This window comes from Triturus cristatus, chromosome 3_1, assembly GCF_964204655.1.
Source record: "Triturus cristatus chromosome 3_1, aTriCri1.1, whole genome shotgun sequence".
NCBI lineage: Eukaryota > Metazoa > Chordata > Amphibia > Caudata > Salamandridae > Triturus > Triturus cristatus.
The window spans coordinates 176,279,715-176,301,515 of NC_140583.1; the positions used below are offsets into that span (position 1 = coordinate 176,279,715).

At 44.9% G+C, this 21,801-nt stretch overlaps 1 protein-coding gene across 2 annotated transcripts in view; it reads left to right on the forward strand.

The window, feature by feature from the left end:
* Window positions 1-21,801, forward strand: part of LOC146859890 (sodium-coupled monocarboxylate transporter 2-like) — a 439,901-nt gene that overhangs the window by 92,323 nt on the left and 325,777 nt on the right. For both annotated transcript variants that reach the window (XM_085643626.1, XM_085643627.1), the window contains one exon: window positions 5,764-5,829. In XM_085643626.1, the coding sequence (XP_085499752.1) occupies window positions 5,764-5,829 (66 nt within the window). The remainder of the gene's footprint in view (window positions 1-5,763; window positions 5,830-21,801) is intronic.

Genomic DNA, 21,801 nt, shown 5'->3' on the forward strand with positions numbered 1-21,801 from the left:
TTAGAATAGTAATTGTTACCCCTATACTATCCAACACTTACCCTACTGTTGCACCCCCTGGAGTTAGAATAGTAATTTTTACCCCTATACTATCCAACACTTACCCTACTGTTGCACCCCCTGGAGTTAGAATAGTAATTTTTACCCCTATACTATCCAACACTTTCCCTACTGTTGCACCCCCTGGAGTTAGAATACTAATTTTTACCCCTATACTATCCAACACTTTCCCTACTGTTGCACCCCCTGGAGTTAGAATAGTAATTTTTACCCCTATACTATCCAACACTTACCCTACTGTTGCACCCCCTGGAGTTAGAATAGCAATTTTTACCTCTATACTATCCAACACTTACCCTACTGTTGCACCCCCTGGAGTTAGAATAGTAATTTTTACCCCTATACTATCCAACACTTACCCTACTGTTGCACCCCCTGGAGTTAGAATAGTAATTTTTACCCCTATACTATGCAACACTTACCCTACTGTTGCACCCCCTGGAGTTAGAAAAGTAATTTTTACCCCTATACTATCTAATACTTACCTTAAATGCAATTTAATATTATGCGTTGTAAGGGTATGCGTTGTAAAGGTAGTTTGCGTTGTAATGGAATGCGTTGTAAAGGTAGTTTTTAAAAATGCGTTGTAGTGTCATGCTATGTAATGGAATGCGTTGTAATGGATTTTGCGTTTTAAAAAATGCGTTGTAAGTGCATGCGTTGTAAAAGTGTGCGTTGTAACGAGATACATCCTTAAAAAATATATTTTCTTAAAACTAATAATCAGTTACGACTAGCAAATAACAAAGTATTCAGTTATTACAACTCTCACCTAAGATAAATGATCCAATGGTAATGGCGAGTGATGCCGGCATGGACTTTGGCGTGTTGCATCAGCGCTATTTTGAAGACTCTATTTATTACTACATATCACCAAGATCAAAAGATGACTAATCGACGCCAGTTCTGGTCCTTCAGTCATACGCAGACGCCATCTTTAAGCAATATAATGCTCAATAAGATAGTATCTCACACGCTATTTATTGGCCTATTTAAGCTGTTTCCTATCGAATCTGTAACCAACAAATTAAAAGCGGCACCATATATTCAAAGACCGCATTCATCTCTAAGTGCGATAATGTTTCAGTCTATGACTTATTCCAAATGATAGCCAGTCGGTCAAAACGTCCGCAGCCCTTCATTGAGGTGAAACCACAGACACATAGTATAAACTTCTACTGCTAGGACCCACGAAACTACGGGACATAATGAGGACTCCAACCGCAAGAACCTAGGTAAAATCTAACGTCCCATTCTACAGGGTGCATGATTAAAGAAGCTGCTAGCAGTCCCCCACAATATATAAACACAGAAGAAGAGCCTAGTTCAAAGAGTTTAAGGAGTTGTAGGGAATTTAAAAGAAACACACAGCAACAATAGAGAGAGGAACATATATAGAGCACAAGCTCACCCGTGTCTCTTAAGCATGACGCTAATTTAAGTCCGACCAATGTTTTTTACGCATTATAGGCACATATCTCATCTTCAATATATACAGGTTGATTTTAACTTCTTTACATGATACTAAATTTCAGATAAAATTATAATACATTCTCTAATATTTTACACCTTGTAGTTATATCACATACATTTGATTCCACAACAATACATAACCGTACTTCCATATCTAATGTAATTATATTAACGGTTATGATAAGTGTATATATTCCAAACCAACACATTGTCAATATTCCCATATTAACCACAATCCTGGGTGAAGCCTCACCCTTCTGCTCATTAGATCATGGTAAGAAACTGTATCATCTAGTATTTACAGTAGAACCACCCATTTACAGTAGTTCTTATATGAGTATCAAAGGGCCAGTAAAATTACAGATTAAACAGCAGTGTGCATTTACTTCCATACACTCAACATCTCAGGAAATACTGTAACTCAGAGTCAATATTAATGCCCTTTTCTACTGCACGAAGTTTTAAAATCCATCGTGCTTCACATTGGTGAACCCTGAGTTCTCTGTTCCCTCCCCGGCTATCACTCAGTATGTTCTCTATACCGTGAAAAGTAAACGATAAATTACCACTCTGACTTGGACATTCACGTGCATGATTAACTAGAGGGTATCTTGAATCCAATTTCTTAAGGGCTCTAAAATGTTCTGATATACGATCTTTTAAGCATCTAATTGTGCTGCCTATATATACCTTTAAACATTTACATCGAATGGCATAGACAACATATTTCATGGTACAGTCAATGTGTTGGTAAATCCTATATTTAACTGAACCGTTATATTGAAAGTCTATTTTGCCATGCTCTGCAAATTTACACATACTGCAATGGCTAAATTTAAAGGATCCCATATTATAATTAAGTTTGTGTAACCAAATACGTTCATTGGTGTTTATCCTCGGGTAGCTTGGACTGATTAAGCTACGAAGTGTAATACCCTTGCAATACGAAATGCTTGGGTACTTATGGAAATGTGAACTTATAGTTTGAGCCGAGGTTAATAAGTGCCAGTGCTTCTTGAGTATGTTATAAATCTTATGAGACCACGGGTGGTAATTGGTCACTAATCTCACGCACTGCCTACTGCTACTATCCCTCCTAACTTTAGTTTTCAAGGTGTCATGCCCCCGCAGTTTCAATGAAAATGTCTTTAAAAAATCTGGCAGCTTGGCATAGATCCCTGATTTGCGGACTGTCAAAGCAATCCCATAGAACCTCATTACAGTGCCTGATATTATTATTTATAGCCAAGGGAGCACAGCCCATGGCCAAACATGAAGACCAACAGATGCCCCCGAGCAACTGAACATGCAGCTCGGAGCCCCAATAGGGTAACAACACCCACCACCACCCCCCGCCCCCCCGGGGCCCACCACCCACCCCACCTCCCTTTGTACAAAGAGTATGCACATCAGCTCCACGAAACCATGAACCAAAAAATCGCCTGAAGTCGCACAATCAGAACACGAGGGTAGATACATCCGCATCTTCGTTCTCTGCTGTTTCGGGTGCCTCACATGTGGGTGGTGGTGTTCTCTCTCCAGCACGGTGTGGCACTTACACCTCAGGGGCCGGAGGTATAATGTCCACTGCACTGTGTGGCACTGACACATCAGGGGCCAGGGATGTGGATGGAGTGGTATCAGCAACATGCATCAGCACCAGGCCTTGTGGCAGCAATGTCATGAGGAGGGTCTTCATGGCATTGTGTGACCCAGCTACCTCTCGCTCGGGTGCAGCCGTGGCAGCCGATCTTTCCACCCGCGTCCACTCCATGTTCTCCATGAGCATCCGCATGAGTCCCAACTCCTGGGCGAGCTTGCTGGAGCCACTCTGATGAGACAGTCCTTCTTGTCGCAGAGTCAGGACTCTGGCGATGTCAGCCATGGTTCATTGGAGGGCATGGAGCGGACTGTCGGTGTCCGTTAGGGACTGTGAGTGTTACTTGATGGGACTTAGACACCCATGTATGGCATCTAGTTTGTCTGCCATGCGGTTAAACCCCACCTGCACCTGTACAGCCAGCTTCTCCTGGCACCACAATACATGGCGTTGGAAGGCCATGTGTTCGTCGTGGGGTCCTGGGAGGCAGCTCTGGTGGTGGGTGCTGCCTGCTGTGTGTTCTGTGCAGGGAGTGGGTTCCCCTCGTAGCAGCTGGCCTGCCCTGCTCCTGGAAGTGGGCTGCGGAGGCTATCCATGAGCTGTTGGAGAGTGTCGGAGTCAAAGGTGTCGTGGTCCTCTTCGTCGTCAGAGAAGAGAGGTTGGGACTGCTCTGCAGGAGGTGTTGAATTTCCCTCTGCAATGTTATGTTATATTATGTTAAATTTATTTGTTAAGCGCAACGGTTACCCTGGGGAGTCCTGGCGCTAGTTACCTATCTTTTCAACCATCGCCAATAAAGGAGCTCTAGTTATTAAACAGCCAAGTTTTCAAAGCCCTTCTAAAAGACAACAGATCAGGTGAATTTCTGAGCTGGGCCGGAAGGTCATTCCACGCCTTGGCTCAATGTGAAGGGGAGATGCAGTTTAACATTGTGTTCACATGTATGTTGTCGCATTGTACATGTTTACATTCAGACTGCATGACAATGTACATTGTGACAGTTTGTGGTGATCTGCCTTTTTGATGCGGGACAGTGGACATTCTGACAACATCACAGATGTGTGTTTGTACTTGTACATTGTCAACTCACATTTTCCTGCTATGCCACATGTGATTGACCTGTTTCTGCACACAAGCGGCACCAGTTGTGTCCTCTGTTCTGTTGTGGACGTGTTGCGGATTGTGCCACATCGTTGTCTATGTTGATGTCCTCTGCAAGTGGTGTGTGTGTGCTGCATTTTATGGGAGGTGCCCCTGTAGCTCTGATTTGGCTGCCCCTTATCCCTTACATGCAGGGTGCCTCTGACATCTGTGCTTATACAGTGCTGAGATGTTGCATACTTGGATACATTGGTCGCTTGGTGGGAGTTTGGGGTCTGGAGCATGATTTGTCCGCAGCTGTGCTATGCTTAATTGTGCATGTGTGCCATTGTGCCCATCTCCCCCCATCCCTTCAGTCGCTGGTCGTTACCCACCCTGTTGCTGTTGTGTCCGGTCATGTTGAGCAGTGTCCGGTCCCCCAACTCCTGCCACAGTCTCCCCACTTATGACTGTGGACACCATTTCCTCCATCTCGTCCAGCTCCTGTGGCGCTGGGCTCCCACCTCCAGTCTGCATTGCTGCCTTCCGGTTGTTTGCGATTTTCTGCTTGGTTTTGCGCTTGACATCATTCTAGTGCCTCTTGACCTCTTCCATTTTCCTCTGCAGCACTCCAACTGCATTCACCTTGTCCACGATGGTCTGCCATAATCCATATTTAGTTCCCAGTGACACAGTGGAGGTGATGAACAGTAGTTGATGGTGTTCTATCACCTCCGTTATCAGGATCCAGTTTTCCTGCGGACTGAACCTTTTCTTCCTACTCTTGTTCTCCTTGCCCTTCCCTTACCCGAGGTCCCAAGCTGGTCTTCCGGGGGGCTAGTGGGGTTCTGGTTGTCCTCTGCACTTGCTACGGCTGCCACCATTGTGCTTCGCTGTTGTTTGGCTTTTGTGTGTGGTTTTTTTCCCAACTTTTATAGAGCATTTTCCCGCATGTCGCGTGGGGATTGCAGGCCTGTGGCTGGTTTTTGCAGATTTTTGTATTGCGATTTGCGTCATCGCCGCTTTTTTTTGCAGCATCACGTTGATTTTAACGCATTCATCTGACGTGTTGTGGTGGGCCAATCGCATGGTGCCACCGTGTTGTGAATACCACGCTAACACGTTTTCCCGTGATGGACTGCGATGTGATGAGTTGCGTTAAGCTGCTTTTGTGGTAGTTATCACACGTTCTTGAGAATATCCCCCAGAGATCGTACAATATTCAATGTGGGGCAACTGATTTTCTAAACAAACTGTTTGCAATAGTGTGTCTGGCTTGTGTATGTCTGCGGGACCTGTGACAACTGTGATGGTTTGATTTATAATGAGCTTAAACTCTAATTCAATTATGTGTGAAAAGGCCTTTATCATTCAATGTAACCTGTGTAATCATACTACAAATATGGATGATTCGCTCTTTCAACATGCGTCTGGACATTCATGATGTATATTGGTTTAATATTTTTATTTACTCGATGCTACAACAATGCTACTATTGTTCTCTTTTTGTTATATTATTTTCAATATCTCTTATCTCATTTTTTCTGTAGTATGTTGAGCTGCGGTTTAACAAGGTAGTGCGCTATGCTGCAACAGGAATCTACTTAGTTCAAACGGTAAGAGATATTTCCTAACATTGTTAAACTTGAACATCCTAGAAATATGACTATAGTTATTTATACATAAAGGAACCAAATGTTTTTTTCTTTGATATTATTGCCGTGCCATAATTTAACATTTTACATGTCATAGAATTAATAATTTAAAGAATCATTCATTTAAATAGTGTACATATGACAACAAATGGAATTCTTTTTGACAGCTACCACAAATATAATTCAACATCCTAACTCACAGTCAAATCCATAAACCATTTAGTTCACCATAGTGTACATCATTTCGCAAAAATAACTTCCAAATTCTGATTGACAAATTCAGAAATATTGGATTTGCCTCATTTGGAAGGTTAGGTTTCCGGGTGTATTGTGTATGTTTATTTGGTCAGCACAGGGAAAAAGACTACCATATGTTTACAATTGTGGGTGTTATAAATTGGGTTACTAGTTGAGGTGGGTAGAAACAATCTCTATCATGGTGAAACCCAAGCAAACCCAAAATTAAACGGTGGTCATCCCTCTGCTAGATTGGCACAAAGCAGTCAGGCTTAACTTTGAGGCAATGTGTAAAGTATTTATGCAGCTCTTTCAATAGTAATAAAGTGAAAAAAGAGCACAAGAAAAAACCAACACTAAGTTAGAACAATAGAGCAAAATGTAATATATTATTTGAGATCAACACAACAAATATCCAATCAGTAGAACCGGAGATAAGCAATTTGAAAGACTTAGCTCTTAGACTCACGCTATTACTCATTTTTAAGGGCATCCTATTATTGCGATTTTATATATAAATTTGATAACTGACCGCAACTAAAAAGTTTAAACCCATTTTACTTCTTTTGTGTATTTCGTGTACTTTCACTTTGCTTTGCCTAATTTTGCACCTCGAAGGTCCCTGTCAGTTAGAGCGGGTTTGCCATCTAGCTAAAACACAATCTAGTGGGGAGCTTAAAAACAGCAAGCTGGGGCAACCACGCAGCAGGCTCACAAAGCGGGTGTGCCGCTGGCACGCCAAAGGCAACTCTGTCTGCTCCCGTCTGCGCTCCGACTGTGTTCAGCACCAGCCATGCTGGATGTGGGAATTTATCCCACCACGCTAACTTCAGCTAAACCCGCAACAAACTTCTACCAATCAGTAAGAAGCCTATTTTAGACCTATTTTAGGCCCCGCGGTTGCTAAAATCAATTTAAGAAGCAATGTTGACAAAACAAAGTCTACGAGTTTCTTGATATGTGGTCTGTTGAATGCTAGATCTGTTCCAAAACATGCAGTGCCGATTAATTTACTGCTTGACTCTGTGGAGTTAGATGTTTTGTTTATCACGGAGACATGGACCACCCCAGAGTCTGCAATTGATCTTGGCAGATCCTGCTCAGATGGATTCCACCGTTTTCATAAACCTCGAGCCATTCGGAAAGGGGGTGGGACTGGTATTCTTTGCATGGATAAGTGGAATTTCTCTGTCTTCCCCCTAGATGAAGTAGCTGATATTGAAACATTAGGTTTCCACTTGAAAGGGCAAAACGGGAATGTGGCTGTTGGGGTCCTTTGTAAAGGTCGCCAAATGATCTAAGCTCATCCCTCTCCCCTTTTCTGGACACTATAACTAACATGACGCTGATGCATGCTAACCTTTTTTTCAACCTCTGGGCGTAAGGAGACTTACACCTGGCATATAAGGAAATGATGAGCTCTTGTGAGAACATTGGTCTCTAACAGCTGGTTCGAAGCCCTGCACATAATAGTGGTCATACCCTCGACCTCATATTCTCCATAGAAGGACTGATATCAGTCAGCGAAATCACTCCTCTGTGCTGGACACATCACTCACTTATTACCTTTCACTTAGATAGGGGTAAAGTGGGCCTTCTCCAGAATACCACGTTGTCTAGATCTAAAAATAGAGCTTGGCATAAACTTTGTACGCCTGGACCAGAGCCTGTTTTTCATAAGATGATTTACTTTATGACTCAAAAACCTTGAACAGGATTGTCCGCCCCCTGGTACAATACAACCTTAAAGGAGGCAAAACTAATTTGTAGGCAACTTGATAGGAAATGGCAGCGGCATTATCTAGATGAAAACAAGATCCGTTTAAAGATATCCTTAAATGATTACAAAAAGAAAGTAAAGTTGATTACTACTGTCAGTTAATTTCGGCTGCCTCTAATAAAGCTAAAAAGATCTTTGAAATACTTCCGGATCTCACAAATTCATCCTCTCTCAAGCAAGAGATTACAACATCACAGAACTTATGAGATGATCTATCAGACTTTTTTGAAAATAAAATCAAGTTGTTTTTAAAGATATTGAAAATCCCTATGAATTAGAGACTTTGGCCTCCAATACTAGTGGCTCACCCTGGCATGTCTCCCATCTCATCAGTGTTATCAAAGACCTTCCCAATGTTTGGAACAACATATCAGATTCGTCCGACTCCTCTAAAGCAAAGTTAAAAAGTTTTACCCAATTCCCACAGATGTTTTCAACACACTGTTTAGTTCGATCAGGTCTAGATCTCCTCATGACCCCCTTCCTCCAAAGCAATGGAAAAGATGGGAACATGAGTAATTGTGACTGACCTGGTCAGCTCTTCCCCCATACAGCTCAACCAGAAAGTGCTGCCCTATGAGCCCTCTGCTCTTTATCTGGACGTAGGTTTGAGGCCCTTTTCCACCCACAGGTTACTGGCTGTGCCTCATCCCTGGTGGTCCAGTGGGAGAGCATTCTGCTCTTCTGCTGTTCCACCTCACTTTGCTTTCTCTCTGTCCTCTTTTTGCACCCTTTTTCATTGTTTGCTATCTCTCGCTTTTACTTTTTCATGCTTTTTTTCACACTCCCCGCCACTGCACCCGTAGCCACTCCCCCTCCTGCATGCCCTTCCCGCTCCCGCTCTCTCCACTACCCCTACTTAATGGCAGCTGCTGCACGGCAAGTAGAGCTAGACCACTGACCTGGTCTGCTCTACCTCAAGCAGTTCCACCAGTAAAGGGGGAAAAAATAGGCAAGATCTAAGTATATGACTAAGAGTGATGTGATTATAAAGGTCTTAAACAAACATATACTAAGACAGTTACAACACATCTCCCTCCACACCCCCCCCCCCACTCTGTAGCAGAGTGGCAGTCTTTTCAGCACCACAGCAGTCCTTCTTCCTCACAGTCTCCACAGGTCCAGAAGTGTACTGAACAGTTGGTGTCCGAGCTCCATTTTTAGGTCGAGCCTAGGCAGTGCATGCGTTCTCTTTTCAAGACATGCTGTAATCACTTTTGTGGGGTTAAATCCCACCCATGGCTTGTGATTGGTAACTTAGATTGTTGTTTAAAAATCCTTCCTTTCTAGTGGCTAATCTTTCTTTTTAGTCTCTCTTTGTCCCTCCTTTGATAGTTGTTAACGCCCAGAACAGCAGAGCCAAATAACCAGTGCCTTTAAATAATTGCTGGAACCCTTTTTTGTTTCCTTGCCGACTGGCAAGCTTCTCTCGCAACACAAGCACTGCTGAGAACCACCATGCTGCGAGTGCGATGTGTGTGAGGGGGCGGGGGTGCTCTACTGCTCTCGTCATGGCTGTGTCAGAGAGAGCTGCTGGAGTATCCCTCACCCTACTTTAAGCTCATTATGTTGCAAAAGCAGCAATGCTCTGCCTACCAATGGAGAAGTGCTGCTTTTCATATCTGTATGCATTACAAAATTGCATTTATTTTCATATCTAACTAAGCATACACTCATAAGTGTTTTTTAAGATCCATAGGCTGTCTTACCTTCCTATAGCCCTTAGTCCCATCACTGTGTCTATTTGTCCTTCATCATCCTCACTACTCTTTATGTTGATGACCCACTCAGAGCCCACGTTTGCTGCATGCTAAGGCTCTAAACAATATAAATAATGTAATTCAATCATAAGTCGGGGTAATGGGCAATGCATAATCCCAGGGGGTCGCCAGCCATTCCAAAGAGCAACTGGTGAGTACCACATAGTGGGTGTCACTTTGTTGTGCTACAACTGCTATATAACAGCAAACCTGTGTTATTAGTAGCAGTATACACCCCAAGGCAAATGTAGCAAGCAGTTGATGATTGGTTGTGCTGGTGAACCCGGGCTAGGGATGTACAGATCAGTGTGCGTGTTCAAAAGAAAACATATATTTTAGCTGCTCCTCAAAGAAAGCTTTAAGCAGGGCTACCACATAGTCCTTAAACATATCAATGGCTGTGGACTCAGGCAGGCCCAGAATTCTGTAGTTATTTCTCCATGAGTGTGCCTCCATTCTTAGCCTTTATGACCTCAAGCACCTTATCCATCCTCTAAAGCTGTTCATTGCACGTGAGAGTGCCATCTCCTGTGTTCGAATTGATCCAGCCAGTTAGTATGCTTGTGGATTCTGTTGCTCATCTGTTCCAAATGATTGGTCAGCATGTCGATCTTGGAATCTATGGTTCGGAGACTATATTGCATGTCAGTGAGCAGAGATTTCATGTCTGAGTCTGCTCTTTCATCCTTTCCACGCTCAGATGATTGTTCACTGCCAGCATGCACACTAGCAGATCTCAAATCCCACCTTTTTTCAAATGTCAATTCAGTCTGACTGTGATTGTGATTTCCTGTGTTGGTGGTGGCAGGGCCATTCCTAGAAATTCTGGGTCCCTGGGCTAAAGAAAAGATGTAAGGCCCCTTTAATTTGCATGTAACATCACAAGAAGTGACATCACAGAAAGTTACATCGCAGGACTATTGATCCTATTTGGCATCACTGAAGAGACCTAATGTAAATATCAGTAATATGGACAAAAAGATAAATATACAAATGAAATAAATAAGTCCATATATTTTAAAACTGTATTAAATGGATTACATCTGTCACATTGAATGGAAAAGCTAGGTGCAGGTCTCCCAAAGATGGAACATTTTTACTCCATGTAAACTGATTGTTCCAGATGAGTGCGTGATAAAAATTCCAGTTCTGTCTCATAAAGGGGAGAGATACTGTTGAAGTAATGAGGTGCGGGATCATTCAAAATATAAAATTACACAAGAGAAAACCTCTCACACTATGGTTATAATCCAAATTTCAAAAGGCTCCCTTATCTTTCTGTGCTGTTATTGTGCCACCTTTAGGATGACATTAATACTTAGTAATTTGTTTTAACGTAAATCCTCTCACCAGTATACCACACGCACATGTTAAAAGTCGTAGGACAATCTTTTTTGTGTGTCGGCTCTTTACTCGCCAGAATTATGTTAAGTGCAAAAACACAAAACATATAATACAAAATTACAAGACACCATTGCAAACAAATAAAGATTGTACATAAATATAAAAAGATTCAGAACAATCGAGACCACTGCTACATCATACATTGACTTGAAGGTATGCTGCAGATTCAAGGGGTTTTCAAATCAACATTTTTGATTTGGTGTTAGAACTGTAGGAAGTGAAAGTGGCCGACTTTAGCGCTGGTGGAGCCCTGTGTGACAATGTTTGTTGGTGCCCCCCAATGACTTCTTCTGTAACGGATTCCCTCAGTACCACCATTTAACAGTGCCCCTCAAGTCTCCATAACCACATTCTCGCTCAGATGCATTTAATTTGATTTACAGCACCGCTGATACCAGTGTAGGGTGTCAGAGAACTTTATATCACACACTTTACACAGAGACAATCAATCATATATGTGTAAATCACTGTATAGGAAATGTTACATAAGACAAAGGACAACAAGGTGCAGGAGTCATATGACAATCATACTAGTAGGCAGTACAGTTTAATAGGGATTGGTCTAGAGAAACACAAACTATGAATTTAGAATGTAACACCATGGTTGGGGTTCTCTTTAATAACCAGAATTGATTTCTATACAAATGAACCCTTTTTGCAACATTAGCATAATCAAAGACTGGGGGGAAAACCATAGCTCTCTAATGTATACCTTGCAGTTTGCATGCAGCTCTTAGATGACAGTTAATAGCTCATTGTTCTATGTTAGGATTTTGACTTATAAACTGCAAGTAACAAAAGGATCTCACTGACAAAAGAAGTAACCCACTGACCTATTTACATTATGTGCACTTTGTGATCCACATGGTACATGTTCTTGGCAGCAGGCACATTAACCCTCTGCACTACCTTTCCACAAGTCAAAACTTCCACTTATCAAAGCTCCATCTCTCACTAGGAAGAACATTAATCATCGTAATTATCATGACATTTTTTTTGTTGCCGAAAATTGCTGGAGGCTAGGAAGGATGCAGCAAGTGCTTTTAAAAACATAATATACTTGCGAATATGACAGCCTCACCCGAAGTCAGCGCTCAGTGCGATCTCACCGGTCGCACAGCTCTAGTGCTGGCACTTCTCAAGGGTCCTATGGCCTCAGTGACGGAGTCACTGTTGCTCTAGGGCATGGTTACTCACAAACATTTGTCCAGGGGCCACAAAGTACTGTCTGTGGTGTGACGGAGGGCCACACTGATGCCAACAGGGTGGGGTAGGGGGTTTGGATGGGTCAGGGATTGTGTAAGGAGCTCTAAAAAAAGTTATGAACGTGTAAGCATTTATTTTCAGGTTAAGAAATGTTTGCCTGCTTATTAAACCCTTTTTTTCTGAATATTAGTGCTCAGCAGCTTGTGCTGCTGTTCACCAGGGGGGCCGCATGTAAAGTTCAAGATGGCCACAAGTGGTTCCCGGGCCGTACTTTGAGTATCACTGCTCTAGGGTGTGCTGCTACGTAGGCCTGCCCAAAAGACTTGGGGTGAGCTTCAATAGGGGTTGTTGTGGACAGGCCTTCAAGGTTAACCCATATTTACCACCGCTAGGGTCCAACTGCTGGTGCTAAGACATCAGGCCATCTAAAGTCTAGCACAGGAATGTGCTCCCTCAGGAGAGTGGTCTGGTGGACTGGTCATGAAGGTTGAACCTGGCTCACCACTTCCAAATTCGGCAGCTCTGACCGTAGTGCCACATCCTCATCCCCACTGAATACCATACTGCCCCACTGAGAGAAACTTGCACTGCCTTCAACTACAACCCAATTGCGCTCCGCTATAAACACCTGGATGCAACTCAATTCAAATTATGCACTACACAAGAACAATATACTGCAACAAAAAAAAGTGACATCATCCTGGAAAAAGCAAGCACTCATAGGGAAGGCAAGATTAGGTAAAGCATGTGAAATGTAAGAAGGAACAAATTGGTTACCTTAACGCTTTTGCACTTATTATTCAGAAATCGGTGAGTGCGTTGCCTGAAAAGCTAAGGACCTGACTACAGGGCTGGAAGGGACGCGTTATAATGTCCCTTACATATATCCTTACAAAATGTAAGCAGGATGGTTTAAAAAGACCACATTCGTGAATTCAGAGCCGCAGTATGTATGTTGTTTTCTAATCCACCCATCAAGCAGGTACATCCAGGAATGGTGCACTTCCCCACCCAGGGAAAACAATGCTGTTCAGAGAAAGACAAGAAAACAAAAGAAACACTTCACTGGAAAACTCTGTAAAGTGGCGCTAATGTGTTTTGGGTGTGAATAAAATCAATCTGGCCCCTTTTCGACCCATTCTGTCTTGCATTATTTAGTTATTTTTCACATTTTGAACCCTTTATTTCTCTCCGTCCCGAGGCTGCACTTTGGAAGTGACCAATGCTAAATCATACATTTAAAAAGTCGAAAGCACAACTCAATAAAAATCCCACCACAATTCATAAAAATGGAGGATATTTTAAGCAACAAAATGATTTAAAAATGACAAGCATCTTATATGAGGAATCAAAGATATACATTTAAATGAAAATAGCACCAAAAAGCACTAAGCATCAAGCACAGGCAACTAGTCGCAGGCAACTGGTCACGCTTATGTGAAGGACTGCGGGTCAGAAACACAGACCGGATTGATCCTGGTTGAAAAGTGACTTGCAAATTTAGAAAAAATTCACAAAGCCAGTATCCTCAGCATGCAAGGCTGCAGCCAGGAACTGAAGACGGGCTCATGAACGATGGGCTGGCAAACGACGAGGTCTTGGTGAAGCCATCGACGAAGGCGGGAAAAGCTATGGAATGGAAAAAGTACGGGGCTCTAGCCAAAGGAGTTCTCAATGTCAAATAGATGCTGATTGGCATTGGGCCTAGTGAAGATTTCTACCTTCCGACTTAGATTTGTTTCTGGAAGTCGGATTTTCCTCAGTGGAGCAAGGTTGCAGGCTGTTGCCGAACAAGGTTTGATGCTGTTAGATGCTCAGCTTTGTACCCGCTGAAATAGATTTGCAGTAGCGAAGATCATAGCAAAGTGTTCGAAGACCTCCGAAGTAGTACTTTGGGGTCTGGACTCACTCAAATAGATGCATCAGCATGGTCTAGGGCAGGTTCAGTTGAAAATGGTCGGCTGGGTTCTTTCAGGCTTTTTGCAACCTGGTGTCCCTAGAGTTTAAGAGGAGGTCAGCAAACTGATCCTTGGAGACTATGTTTTTGCCCTGGGACCAGGTGAAAGCAGGTCAAGCCTTTAGACTTCTCTTCCCAGGTCTCAACAGAAAGGCCAGTCCTTTGTTTGATTTGTAGTGGCCTCTAGTGTTCTGAAGAGGGTGCCCAGGGGTGCCACATTTATTCTTGGTACTAGTCTTTGGGTGGGGTGACTCCTGTTACCTCCTGAACCAATAGAGAATAAGGTCATGGGGTAATCCTACCCACTTTCCAGGGGTTCCCGTGTGTTCTACTGCAAAACTATCCCACGGTGCCACTCTCTACCTAAAACCAAGATGGCAGAACCTTTCTTCCTTTGTGCAGAGCTTTTGTGCCAGTCCAAGAGGTGTGGCCAGGGAAAAGAGCAACACCTCCTCTTTGGTCACTCAAAGCCAGTTCTGGGGAAAGCTCCTCTCCCACTAGGATTGGTTCCTGGATGGCTAGTAGCAGGCCTAGGTATTAGCCACATCTGCCTGATATAGTAATTATGTCAGAGGAACATGACATCTCCCCCCCTTAAGGCCTTTTGTCTCAGCTCCAGGTACAATTTCACACCTCATTCAGGAGCTATTCAACTCCTGGATGACAGTTGTATCCTCATGAACTGGGTTTATTGGAGGTTTGAGGAACATAAGTGGTGACTTTTTAAAAGTACTAAAACATTTAGTACAAATATGGCTATACCAGTGCATTGGATTTGTAATCTCTATTTGAGGGATCCAAGAAAGGACTTGTTATTCTTCTATCTAGGAAGACATAATATAATTTAGTTTTAATATTAAATCCCAATGCTTTCCCAAGGTGCGGTTAACACTGCCACAGTGAAAATAGCTTCTTAGTCCTTGCCAATGTAGGACATGTTTTACATTGAACTTTTACTTGTACTACTTTTAAATACTTTGGGGCATATTCTCAAGGATCTATCTCCGAGTTATCGGCACTTTATCGCAGCCAAAGTCACGATAAAATTGTTGCCCCATTCACAAGCTGGTGCTAACAATCTAAATCACCAGTTTACGTGCGATAGCAGTCGCAAAAAACGCTAATGAGATGCAGAGTAGGCGTTCCCGTGCCAAAAGCCACAACAACACCGCTCGGTAACATTCTCAATGACCAGCCTGATCGGCGATGAGAACATAAAACATGCGATAACGCGCGTTAGCTGCTGGATTTTAACACCTGCTCTTACCTGGTGTAAAGTCGGATGACAACCGGCACCAGACAAGGGAGCACAGCTCAGAGCCACACATGAAGAACAACAGATGCCCTGGAGCAACTGAGCATACAGCCCGGCTCCTGAACAGGGCAACAACACCCACTGCCACCACCCCCAGGACAACCCCACACCCCCTCCTGGGCCCTACTCCAGGAACCCCTCACCCCCCCTGACAAAGATATGTCACATCGACGTTACCAAATCATGAACAAAACAATTCACATGAAGTCTCACAATCACAACACCTAACATACATGTGTGGGCAGAAAAAGGAAAATCATACATTCATCTTCATATCCAAATAATCAGTTTATTACAAAATAAACCCCAAACAACAATTCTGAAGAGTCATGGCGGGTCTTCTCAGGACATTCTGTAAGTCACAGCCTGCAAGACAAAAATCTAGAAAAGAAGGTGTGTCATGCACACATCAAAGTACAGAGAGAGAGTGAAAGAGAGATAGAGATAAAGAGAGAAAGGGAGAGAGAGAGAGTGTGAAAGAGGAGAGAGAGGGAGAAAAGGAGGAAGAGAGAGAGAGAGAGGGGTAGAGAGGGAGAGAGAGAGCGGGAGAGAGAAAGAGAGAAAGAGAGAGAAAGAGAGTGAGATAGAGAGAGAGGAAGAGAGAGGGAAAGAGAGAGAGAGAAAGCGAGAGAGAGAAAGCGAGGGAGAGAGAGTGCGAGAGAGAAAGAGAGAAAAAGAGAGGGAGAGAGAGAGAGAGAGAAAGAGAGGGAGAGAGAAAGAGAGAAAGAGAGAGAGGGAGAGAGAAAGAGAGGGAGAGAGTGAGAAGGAGGGTGAGAGAGGGACAAAGAGAGAGAAAGAGGGAGAGAGAAACAGAGGGAGAGAGAGAGAGTGCCGACACGGCAGACCCTGGCCCCACTGCTCACCTGCTGCCATCGGTGTATCTCCAACTATGTGCTGGTATACACTGCAGTCCCCCAGGTCCCTTATCTGAAACAGTTGCCAGAGACATGAATGGCAGAGTCCATACAGTTGCACATGCCATCATCATTTGCCCGCCCCTGCGCACACAGGCTGCTGCACCCCAGTCCCTCCCAACGCCCAGCAGTGATTGCCCGCCCTTGCGCAACCAGGCCTCACTGCTCACCTTCCGCCACCGGCGTGTGTCTCCAAGAGGGCCCACCACGTGCCAGTGTGAATTCCAAGTGCAGGGCCCACGACCATGGCACCCTCCACATCATGCAGCCCCACACCGCGGGCCACCAGGTCACACACTTGGTTCTATGTCTTGATTTCGCAATGGCAGAGATCACATCAGTGCACACAGCCTTATTGCAGGCTGCACACCCACCCAGCTCTTGAGGTGCCACTAACTCTGTGAAACACGAGGCAAAGCCACGTGGTGGTAGGCCCGCACTGCCGGCTGGCTCAGGCCTACACTGCAGTCCAGCAGGGCTCACACTAATCCTTACCAGCCCGTACCGCCCGGACTGCGGATCATCGCAGGCTGCACACCCGCTCAGCACTTTAGGTGCCCCTACCTCAGTGCACCGAAAGACACCATCCCGTGGCAGTGTGCCTGTGCCTGTCACAGTGTATCCGGTGCCACCAAGTCTGTGCACCGCAAGCCATGGACCCTTTATGATTGAGTCTCGTGGTGTGTATGCCATCATGTCACCCCCAGCACTGGGCAATGTGAGGTGGCAGGGCCTTAGGCCCTCATGCATAAATGATAACCACACGGAGACACCCAGTTATAGAGTAGGAATGGCGTCCAGCACGTGTATCAGGCCCTTTTTATTGGCAAGGTCACATGTCCTGTGACGCCTGTGCTGGATGGGTGTGGTGTGGGTGTAAACCAGCTGTGAGGGAGTGGCTGTGGCATGCTGACAACTAGACCTGTGAGCAATAGATCCCTACAGGGAAGACCTGGGACATGTAGCGTTGTCGTCCCCCCTTTGAGCGTAAGTGGAGTGGGCTGGCCTGGCGTATGCCAGTCCAGTGTAAGGGTGTGAACAATGACCCCAGGGCACTGGGTGTGTTCCGTCCTGGGCTGGACAAGGAAGTAAGTAATGCGTGTGTATCCGTTGTAGTGTCGGCACCACCCGGAGCGCAATCGGCAATGTGTCACCCATGACCCAAGTCCCACAACATGAGCAACATGGATATAAGGGGGAATCACTGACCCCACATTCATCCATGCTTCCACACTTGAAAGATCATAAATATGACACATCGGTGTGAACATGAATGTTTATTGCACCTTCAGTGGAGTTTTGAAGCTGGAGCAGTGCAGGGCCATGCAAACCCCACTTCACATTGTTGGCCCGTGGAGGGCCAGCCAGAATCCTTCAGGGAATGACAGGTACATCAGAAGAGTAGGAGTTCAGTCCGCAGTCTGATAGCTGTGTCATTGGTGACCAAACAGAATATGGCAGTCCATGTTGTGGTGAGTGTTGCAGAGTGCATCGGGGGACAGTGGAAGGTGATGATACAGAGGGCAGAACCAAGCATAAACAGGCCATATGGCTGAGATGAATGCTACTGCTTTCTTCTCACCACCAAGGCAGATTCATCCGCATCTTAGTCCTCTGCTGTTTCATGTGCCTCATATGTGGGTGGTGGTGTTCTGTCTCCAGCACTGTTTGGCAGTGACACCTCAGGGGCCAGAGGTGGAATGTGTGCTGCACTGTGTGGCACTGACACATCAGGGGCCGGAGATGTGGATGGAGTGGTAGCAGCAGCATGCATCAGCGCCAGGCCTTGTTGCAGGAATGCTATGAGGAGGGGCTTTAGGGCATTGAGGGACCAGGCTACCTCTCGCTGGTGTGCAGCTGTGGCAGCTGCTCTTTCCACCTGCGTTCACTCCATGTTCTCCATGAGCCTCCGCATGAGTCCCATCTCCCGGGTGAGGTCGCTGGAGGCACTCTGACTAGACAGTCGTTCTTGTCACAGAGTCAGCAAGTTTGTTGGAGAGCATGGAGCGGACTGTGGGTGTCCGTTAGAGACTGTGGGTGGTCCCTGATGGGACGTAGACACCCACGTATGGCGTCTAGTTTGGCTGCCATGTGGGCATACCCCACCTGCAAAGTACACTCAATTGATCCATAGAAAATGGATCATGAGAAACTAGCCTAAGTCAACAGACAGTGGGTTCACCAAATTGGTGAGCCTCAACAATTTAGAAAAGAAAAATGCTTTTCTAGAGTCCCCCCACTCACCCAGGGTTGCCCCTAGGTGACATGCTTCATCATTGGGGCCATCCCAAGCACCTACTGCTTGGGGCGTGCTACGACTTGCGAGATTTACGTAGGAGCACTTTTTTGTGTGAAACTATGTGTTGTGCAGTGTTGGGGGAGTGGTGTTTGTGTTAGTTTAAAATACCTAACTAGTGAGTTAACAATTTATTCCTACTCCTAGCTGGTAAGATAAAAAGGGTTTAATAACAGGAAAAATATAACTGTTATTTGGTTATATTGCCTAATATTTTGTCAACATGTTTCGAGGTATCCCCTAACCTCTTCTTCAGGACAGCGTAGGATCCAGCCCCACGTGTACCACTCTGTGCAGAAACCTAAATTAAGATGAAAAATTAGACTAATAACATGCGCCTATTGAGCGCACTTGGTGATATACATACGGTTATTGATGAACACGTAGTATTTATATGGTAGCACTAATATGCCCCATGGTCTGTCTGGGTGGAGGGGCCTGTAGGACCTGTTCTCGGCATCCCTCCGTCAGTGTGACCTGTAAGTCCTAGGCTCGTACCCCACCTGCACCTGTTCAGCCAGCTTCTCCTGGCACCCAACACATGGAGTTGGAAGGCCATGTGTTCGTCGTGGGGGTCCTGGGAGGCAGCCGTGGTGGTAGATACTGCCTGCTGTGTGTTCTGTGCAGGGGGTAGGTTCTCCACGTAGCAGCTGGGCTACCCTGCTTCTGGAAGTGGGTTGTGGAGGCTCTCCACAAGCTGTTGGAGGGCTTCGGAGTCAAAGGTGTGGTGGTCCTCTTCGTCACCAGAGAAGATAGGTTCGGACTGCTCTGCAGGAGGTTTTGGATTTCCCCCTGCAATGTGAAGGGGAGATGCAGTTTAGCATTGTGTTCACATGTATGTTGACGCATGGTGCATGTTTACATTTAGACTTCATGACAGTGTACATTGTGAGTGTTTGGAGGAGCTGCCTATTTGATGTGGGACAGTGGACATTTCGGCAACATCACAGATGTGTGTTTGTACTTTTACATTGTCAACTCACATTTTGCTGCGATGCAATATGTAATTGGCCAGTTTCTACACTCAAGCGGCACCAGTTATGTCCTTTGTTCTGTTGTGGACGTGATGCGGTTGTGCCACATCATTGTCAATGTTGATGTGCTCTGCATGTGATGTGTGTGTGCCGCATTTTGGGGGAGTCACCCCTGCAGCTCTGATATAGCTGACCCTTATCCCTTACATGCGGTGTGCCTCTGACATCTGTGCTTCTACAGTGCTGAGATGTTGCATACTTGGGTGCATTGGTCTCTTGGTGGGAGATGGGGTTCTGGGGCATGGTTTGTCTACAGATGTGCTATGCTTACTTGTGCATGTGTGCCATTGTGCCCATCTCCCCCCGTCCCCCCAGTCCCTGGTCATTACTCACCCTGTTGCTGTTGTGTCCGGTCATGTTAATCAGTGTCCGGGCCCCCAACTCCTGCCACGTCTCCCCACTGATGACTGTGGACGGATGTATGACGTTACAACGCATGCTTTTACAACGCATGCCGTTACAACGCATTTTTTACAACGCAAAATCTGTTACAACGCAAGTCTTTACAACGCAAGTCTTTACATCGACTTGCAGTAGAGGGCGTGCTAACATTAAAAAAGGGTAATTTACTATTCTAACTCCAGTCCACGTTGCAGTAGGGAAGGTGTTTGGATAGTAAACTACACTATTTTTAATGTTAGCACGCCATCTAGTGCAAGTCGATGTAAAGACTTGCGTTGTAATGGCATGCGTTGTAACAGATTTTGCGTTGTAATAGTTTCGTTGTAATGGTAGTGCGTTGTAAAAGTTGCGTTGTAAAGGTTGTTCCCCACTGTGGACACCATTTCCTCCATCTCGTCCAGCTCCTCCTGTGGGGCTGGACTCCCACCTCCAGTCTGCATTACTGCCTTCCGGTTGTTTACGGGTTTCTGCTTGGTTTTGCGCTTCACCTAATTCCAGCGCCTCTTGACCTCTTCCATTGTCCTCTTCAGCACTCCAACTGCATTCACCTTGTCCACGATGGTCTGCCATATTCCATTTTTAGTTGCCAGTGACACAGTGGAGGTGAAGAACAGTAGTTGATGGTGTTCTACCACCTCCGTTATCAGGATCCTGTTTTCCTGTGGACTGAACGCCTTCATCCTACTCTTCTTGTCCTTGCCCTTCCCTGATCCCGAGGTCCCAGGCTGGTCCTCCGGGGGGCTTGTGGGGTTCTGGTTGTTCTCTGCTCTTGCTTCGGCTACCTCCATTGTGCTTCACTGTTGTTTGGCTTTTGTTTGTGTTTTTTTTTCTACTTTTATGGTGCATTTTCCTGCATGACGCGTGGGAATTGCAGGCCTGTGGCTGGTTTTCACTGATTTTTAAATCGCGATTGGCGTCATCGCTACTATTTTTGCGTTCGTGTTTCGTATTTTTCAGACATTGCGTTGATTTTAGCACATTCATTTGATGTGTTCTCGTGGGTCTATCACATGGTACCGCCATGATGAGAATACCACGTTAGCACAGAGTTATTTTCACACGATTGACTGCGATGTGAAGAGTTGCGTTAAGCTCATTTTGCAATGGTTATCACACGTTCTTGAGAATATCCCCCTTTGAATCCTGCTTTATTGAGCATTAAGGCTTACTGAGGGGTAACATTCACATTCAAAAGAAAGGCTTAGGCCTGACAAAAGGAGAAATTTTGACAGGTCGAATTTGCAGTTTAAGCCTCCACTCCCAGGTTACTGGTGGGAGGCCTGAAGGGATGTTTTACTTTGTCATCTTAATGGGGGCATAATATGTACTGCCGTCCGCTGGTGATATTTAACTTACAGACCCTAAGTTCACTTTTGTATCATTTACTAGGGACTTATAGGGAAATTCCTACAGTCATGAAGAATTCTGACCACTAAAACCAGGTCAGCTTCTTCAGCCACATATTGTGAAGATTAACTCAAAATTAAACAATATTGGTGGGTGTTACAGCATAGTACATGTGTATATAAGGATGGAGTTACTACCCAAGCAGTATGGTGCAAATCAGAATCAATAGACCAAAAGTGAAATCCCAACCTTTAAGAACAGCTGTAAAAAGTTCCCCTTTA